Source organism: Capricornis sumatraensis, chromosome 4 (assembly GCF_032405125.1).
Source record: "Capricornis sumatraensis isolate serow.1 chromosome 4, serow.2, whole genome shotgun sequence".
NCBI lineage: Eukaryota > Metazoa > Chordata > Mammalia > Artiodactyla > Bovidae > Capricornis > Capricornis sumatraensis.
In genome coordinates this window covers 118,752,850-118,760,433 of record NC_091072.1, presented here as the reverse complement: position 1 = coordinate 118,760,433, position 7,584 = coordinate 118,752,850, and the positions used below count along the sequence as shown (strand labels likewise).

The window sequence follows — 7,584 nt, the reverse complement described above, 5'->3', positions numbered from 1 at the left end:
GCAGCAGTGGGGCTGGGCACCCCACGGAGGCCCACCTGCCCTTCCATCAGGGGTGCTTCATCCCAGAAAATGGCCCCGGTCATCATGGTCACCTTCCCCATCTTAGAGGGAGGGACAGACGAGTGACGGGTGTTGCTCCATGAGGACCACACTCTACAGTTTGGTCTGACAATTACCCTGGAAGGTAGACCAGGAATCTGACCTGACTTTTGCAGTAAAGGCTCCAGTACTCTTGCCTGGAAAATGCCATGGAGGAGGAGCCTGCAAGGCTGCCGTCCATGGGGTTGCTGAGGGTCGACACGACTGAGTGACTTCAATTTCACTTTTCACTTTCATGCATTGTAAAAGGAAATGGCAACCAACTCCAGTGTTCTTGCTTGGAGAATATCAGGGATGGTGGAGCCTAGTGTGCTGCCATCTATGGGGTCACACAGAGTCGGACACGACTGAAGTGACTTAGCAGCAGTAGCAGCAGCAGCAGCTGATGACAGGGGTGAGGAGGGGGCTTTCTTCCAGCAACTCAGGGGAGGAGCCAAGATTCAAACCAAGGTTGTCACTGCCTATTGTAAACACCACTCCTTGTTTAAAGTTCCTGGTTTTTTTTTGCTTTAAATCATTTTTTCCCCAGTAAACTCCCTCCTACTGATTCTTCTCTCTTCCACTAGCATGAGTTTATCTGGGAGTTAAGCAAAAGCACCCTGAGATGCAGAACTCAGCTAATCCAGAGGAACTGTGTCCAGCTGTCATGCAGGTCCTCTGCTGAGAATGCCTAAGAGATGCCAGACCATCCTGGGCTCAGTAACACAAGCTCACGGGAGAGCAACCATGGGAGCCGCAGACTCAGATCAAGGTGAGGATTCAGCAAGACCTCAGTCCAGGGGCAGGAGAGAGACCACCCCATCTGCAGACCCTGAAGGGTCAGTGATGATGAAATTGGGCTCCACTTGACCCCAACATCACAAGAGAAGTACCCCAGGATGGCCACAGCGATCCACCTGCCTATCCTTGTCCCTTTTTATAGGATGAGTGGGAGTGAGTAGGGGGCTTCAGACTGAGCATGTGACCTGAGAGCTTTAGAGTCATCAGAGTTGCTGATGGAGATGGGCACCAGGGGGCAGAGCACAGGGGATCCCCTCCAGCTGACACACCTCAGGGGAACCTGTCTTGGCCACTCTCTGCCAGGCTGCTCTCATCACAATAGCCAAAGTGTGGAAGAAAGGAAAATAACATAAGAAAAATTGTGTCTATACATACCACAGACTATGACTCACATGAAAAAGGAAGAAAGTTATTTCTTAAAAAATCATTTTAAAAGGACGAAAATTCAGAGACATGCTACAGCCTGGATGAGCCTTGAAGACATTGTGTTCAGTGAACAAAACAGTTACAAAAAACTTATTGCATTTTCTGTGTTTATTAAGTTTGCAGAGTAGGCAAATGAATAAAGACAGAAAGCAGAGTGGTGGCTGTCAGGGGCTGTGGGAGGGGGAGGCGAGTTCTGGTCCAGTGGAGCCTCAGGTTTCAGGAAGAAAGAATATCGAGCTGCATGATGGTGATGGCTGCGCCAGAGATGAATGGATTTGATGCCACTCACCTGTACACTAAAAATGCTTAAGTGGTCAATTTTATATTGTGTATATTTCACCACAGGAAGGAAAAAAGAAAGAAAAAGAATCCCGTCACAAAGGACATATATTGTATGATTCCACTCATATGAGGTCCTGAGAGGAGGCAAATTCATAAAAATGAGGGGTACACTGTGCTTGCCAGGGGTGGAGAGGAGGGAGAATGAGGTATTAGTACATAATTGGGACATAGTTTCATTTTTTATGTAAAACACTCTGTGGATGGATGGTGATGCTGGTTGTACAATGATGTGAGTGTCCTTAATACCACTGAACTGTACACTTCAAAGTGGGTAAAATGGTAAATTTGATGATTTTCAAAAATTAAAACAAATTGTTGAAAAGCTGAACCTTTGTGGGCAAACATAGCAGCACCTGAACACTTTACAGTCTGTAAAACACTTTCACACTCAACATCGTGTAAGCTACCACAGGCCTGTGATGGGAACATTTACTATCTCAGTGTCACCTGGGAAAACTAAGGCTCAGACTTGCCCCCAAATGGGGAAACTGGCAGGTTGGTCTGTTTTCTGGACTATGCCATTTCCTTAGAGGAAGAGAAATCCTTCAACCTTCCAGTAGTCTAAAAAAATGTACTTTCCTTCCATAAATGCTCCCTGTTAGCTTGATATGAGTCATAAACATCAACTACCTCTTGTCCAAAGAAGCGAGCTCAGAGGCCTGAGTCCCTAGGGGCCACAGAAAACTGATTCTGGCGGGGCCAGTGGGGACCCTCTGTGACTAGCATCAAGTGTTAACTCACTTCTGGAACAGCCCCACCTCGGGGGGAAAGCTGCCTGAACTCTTCCTTCACAGAGACTCTGGGAGCCACTCTGCTGTGTTCACATCTCTGTGTCTTCCATGAATAGGGGAAGAATTTGGCATCATGCAGCCTCCTTGATGGGGATAAGATGGAAGCAGTGACAGGCTTCATTTTCTTGGGCTCCAAAATCACTGTGGATGGTGACTGCAGCCGTGAAATTAAAAGACATTTGCTTCTTGGAAGAAAAGTTATGACCAACCTAGACAGTGTGTTAAAAATCAGAGACATCACTTTGCTGACAAAGTCCCCTATAGTCAAAGCTATGATTTTTCCAGTAGTCATGTTTGGATTTGAGAGTTGGACCATAAGAAGGCTGAGCAGTGAAGAATCGATGCTTCTGAACTGTGGTGTTGGAGAAGTTTTGAGAGTCCCTTGGACAGCAAGGAGACCCAATCAGTCCATCCTAAAGGAAATCAGTTGGGAAGATTCATTGGAAGGATTGATGCTGAAGCTGAAACTTCAATACTTTGGCCACCTGATGTGAAGAGCTGACTCATTTGAAAATACTCTGATGCTGGAAATGATTGGAAATGGAAGGAGAAGGGGACGACAGAGGATGAGCTGGTTGGATGGCATCACCGACTCAATGGACATGAGTTTGGGTAAACTCTGGGAGTTGGTGATGGACAGGGAGGCCTGGCGTGCTGTAGTCCATGGGGTTGCAAAGAGTCAGACATGACTGAACGACTAACTGAACTGAACTGAAGAACTGATAAAAAATTTCAAAAGGATAAATATGTATATAGATACATGCATAATGGAATCACTTTGCTAGACACCTGAAGCTAATACAATATTGTAAATCAACTATACTTTAATAAAACATGGAAACAAACAAGTCACTTCCTACTGAATTCAAAGGTGAGTTGATGCTGGAGAAGTAGGGCTAGAGACCATCACCAGGGGGAAACCCTTCCTGCTGGAATATCAGACCCTGGGGAGGGCGACAGAGGAGCCCCTGCTACTTGTGCAGGATCTCTACAATCCTAACTCTCTGGCTTTCTCCCATTTTCAAAGCTCCCCTACTCCTGGCCTCTCATTGCTAGGCTCCCTGTCTCTCCCTTATTCTTCCCTCAGTGTCTTCTTCAGTCCAAAATACGTGGTTTCTCCTCTTGACCCTGCTCATGTCCCTGGTCCCTGCATTGCTCTAGGGGTGGCCCAGCTGGGCCCTATTGCAGACTCTCATAGATCCGGGTGAGCTTCTCCAACTTCCTCTCCAGCTCCTGGGCTTCCTGCCTCATGTTCTCAGCTGATGCTGTCTTTGCCCCCTCCTGCAAGTCCTGTGCGTCTTTCACCAGGAAGTACACGTCCAGCCCTATGAATATACCTGAGAGGACTCCACTCCTTATGCGGGCTGCTCTAGTCGCTGCCAGAGCTGTGCCTCTGAAATTTCTTGTCACCTGCTGGGCACTTTGGACAGAGAGTCGCCTGGTGTTTATGAGGCGCCGAGCAGTGGCTACTAATTGAGGGTTGCATCTGGCCACCTTGATGGCTTGAATATGCTTCGCAAAGTCTTTAACTTGTTTGAAAAGTCTTGCAGATTTTTCACTGACTTTGCTAAGGAAACTGGCCTGCGTTTCTGCTGATGACGTATTTACAGTTTCCACCACCATGGTGAGCAAACCTGTTACAGAAGCTGCTGCTCCCAGCCCTAATCCAGTGGCTGAGAGTCCCAGACTGAGGCCTGCTGTAAAGGGTGCCAGAACCAGGCCAATGATGCCCAGGGCACCAGACACAACACCGGTGGAGGAGGCCACCACATTGGAGATGGTGCAGTCCCTGTGCACCTTGTCAACACTGTCTGCGAGCTCACGGAGCTTTTTTATGCTCTCCTTCAGCTCCTGTTTTACCTGAGGAAAGTCCTTCAAAAACCTCTGCCTTGTCTGCTGGTATTTTTGGGACCTGTCTTGGTCCTTCCCGTCCAAGATTGTTAGCAGCTTGATCAGACATTCACTGAGTCCATCTGCCTCTTCCCTGTAATAATGAACATTAAAGTCTTAGAAAGACAGTGTGCTTGTCTATGAAACAGACTCAACAACCTCTATCCTGCATAAAGCACAGAGATTTTATGGTAAATCACAAGAATTTTACTAATGTAAAAAATTTTCCAACCTTAAACCCTCATTTGGATATTGTTAGTGCTTCATGTACTTATTCAATCATGGAATAAATAAGCAAAGGTCATCAGGACACCTTTAACTTAAGAGAGATATTTGATAAAGACTCCTCAAAGGCAGACCAATACCATCACTTCCAGAATGTGTGTAAAATGGGAACTTCACAGATAAACAAAGAATTGGGATTAGAGCAGAAAACCCTTCATTCAAAGATCTTTGAGGAGTCCTCTTTTTCTTTGCTCTTGGCTGCTAGGATGTGGTCCCTAGGCACCAAGAATATTCTGGCTGGTAGGAATGTCCTCGTCTGCCTGGGACTTTGGCCACTGGACAGTCTGACAAGTTGACATGTGGTGGGCCTCTGGGTCACGTGGTATCACTTCTGACCTCTGGAGGAGCTGGACGCTAGGGCATTAGTCTCACCTCTGGGAGGGGCTGGAGATGACAGGTCAGGGTAATGTGCTGTTAAATAGGGTGAGCATCCCTGGTGGGCAGTGCTCCATATGTCCTGCCCCACTGAATCCAGGACAGTAATGCATCCTGGGGACAATGGAAGCTTCGTGTGTGAAACCTGCCCAGACCCTGTGGCTGATGGGAAACTGCACCCTTCTCTGTAATAAACCATAACTGGGATCCTGATGCTTTACATGAGTCTGTGCATCCTTCTATGGAGTTCTAGAATCTGAGGGTGGTTGTGGGATCCCCCAAATTTGCCCTTGATGGGAAATGTAAGGACAGTCCTGGGACTGTGCCCTCATACTTTTCAGATTGGCTAACTGTGCGTCTTGAATTTTACTATCTTTTTTTAATCAAAACTCAGCAAGAAGGACCCTTAATGATCATTTTGCCTGGCATCTGCTCTCACTCAAGCCTGATACCCTTGGGCTTCTCAGCAGAAGGACACTGGGTCTGTCACTGCCCATATTGACTGGGAAGCAAGAGATGAGCTGTGCGCCCTGTTCCCGTGGGCCCTCCAGCTCACCTCACTGACTCCTGAGCCAGCACCCCGCACCCCTGTCTTCTCAGGGGTCACATGTTAATTTGTGACAGCTTCATGAGCCTGCACTTCAAGGCTCTGTGCAACCTTATGGAACCTCTGAAGATTCAAGAGACTTGAGGAAACGCCCATCTGAACGGCTGAGCCTGAAGAGACCGGCACTTGCACAGCGGGTGGAGGAAGTGTTTTCCTCTTGGGTGGGGATGCATGAGGCTCCTCAGAATCCCTCAAATGACACACAATTGCAGCCACTGATTGTGACCCTTGAGGGCTCCCTGAGCCACATGGACTTCCCACTGACAGGGCAGCTCCATGTAGATTATGAGGGTCCCAGATGGAGTAAGAATCCAGGTCCCAGGGAGGGTGTGGAGGACATGGTGGGCCTCTGCGTCACGTGGTATCACTTCTGACCTGGTCACCCAGGGCCCTCTAGCCCAGCTTGAGGGGATCCCATCAGGAAGGGAAGAAATGTCCCCTCTCCCACTCCCAGGACCTCTGCTAGGGTCACAGCATCTTCAGGTCTGTGTCCACAGGGCCTCCTCTCCTCACTCTAGTCCTGGCCCTGCTGCCCAAGCCTGCCTGCTCGTCCTCCAGCCTGGACCCTCTGCTCCATCGTGACCCCTAGTTTTGACCCTGATCCAGACCTCCCTAGGCCTTTGGACGAGATGATTGCACTTGCTTCCCCACCTCTGACTGCAGTTCACTCTGAGGCCATCACCACAATCCATCAGATCAATTTGCTATTCCCACTGGACACATAACACATGACAAATCTGAGACTCAAAGTCTTAAACTCACAGGCCCAGAGTTGGGCAGGGTTAGATCCAAGACCCCACCAGGTCCAACCATTTCCCCTTCAGCCTGTCTGCCTTATTGACCAGCAGGAACCTGCAGTGTTGGTATAATTCCTAAGATGGGGTATGAAAGAGTTTTAGAATCCCAGGAACACAAAATGGTGTTTGGGTCAGGATTTTCCAACTTGACCCAAATAAGTCCTTCTTGGTTATCATTTCCAGGAAGATCTCTGATTCTTCCCAACAAGCTTATTTTAAGTTAACATTGATTGAGCACCTACTCTGTGTCAGCAATCATGAAAATCACTTGTGTGCCTGATCTCAGTGTCCTCACAGTAAAACTGAACAGAGGATGAAGCAGAGAGTAGTTCTGTAACTCGTTCAAGGTCATATGACCTGCCCTTCCTTGCAGGTTTCATCTCTTCTCAACCCAATGTCATTCAATGCCAACAAATAACACGGAGGAAACATTCCACATAGGATCTTGAGGAGGAACATCCTCGACCCCAACCATAGGACTTTCTGGAGGAAACTAGCCTAGGAGATTCTTCCTGGGGGCATGTTGGTGACATTCCTGGTGTACCTGCATGGTTACCTGGACAAATTGGCCTCGGTCACAAGATTCTCCCAGGGTTCATCTTCAGTGAGCAGGGATAGCAGTTCTTCCAAACTCATATTCTTCTGGACATACTCAAAGACATCCTTATAAAAGCTTTGGCTCTCTAGACAGGAAAATAAAAATGGAAGATTCAAATAAACTATGGTGTGATGTAAACGGTATCGAGTATAAGTGGTTAAAGTTCACCTTTCTGAGCAGCATTCATCTGGCACGCTGTTGATGGATTTCTCTGGGGTCTCAGGTGGACTGTATGAACAAGCCCCAATTCATAATTTAACGCCCAGACCCACCCACTCTGCAATGACTGTATTAGAAGACAGGGGGCTTTAAGGTAGTCATTAGGTGAAATGAGGCCTTCAGTGTGGGGCCTTAATTCAGTAATACCAGTGTCTTTATTAAGTGAAGAGACGTCAGATCTCTTCCTCTCTCTCTCTTCCCTGAAGTACTAAGTGTTCTTAGGTTTTCTTTTTCTAGTGCATCACTAAGGGTGAAATGAACTCAGGGCTCACAGGAGGGAATCCACAGCACTAGATCTGTGTGTTGACTGCTTAGGGTGCTGTGGGTGGAGGAAATAACTGAGCACCTGGGTGTCTGCATGGGCATTTGAGAACA

General features: G+C 47.6%; 1 protein-coding gene across 1 annotated transcript; it reads right to left on the bottom strand.

Moving 5' to 3' along the window:
• Nucleotides 1–3,617: 3,617 nt before the first annotated feature.
• LOC138079297 (apolipoprotein L3-like) lies at nt 3,618–7,028 on the bottom strand. Its single transcript, XM_068972194.1, has 2 exons — nt 6,949–7,028; nt 3,618–4,422 (listed from the first exon to the last, which is right to left on the bottom strand). The coding sequence occupies exons 1-2, from the start codon at nt 7,026–7,028 to the stop codon at nt 3,618–3,620; spliced, it is 885 nt and encodes a 294-aa protein (XP_068828295.1).
• Between the last annotated feature and the right edge of the window lie 556 nt (nt 7,029–7,584).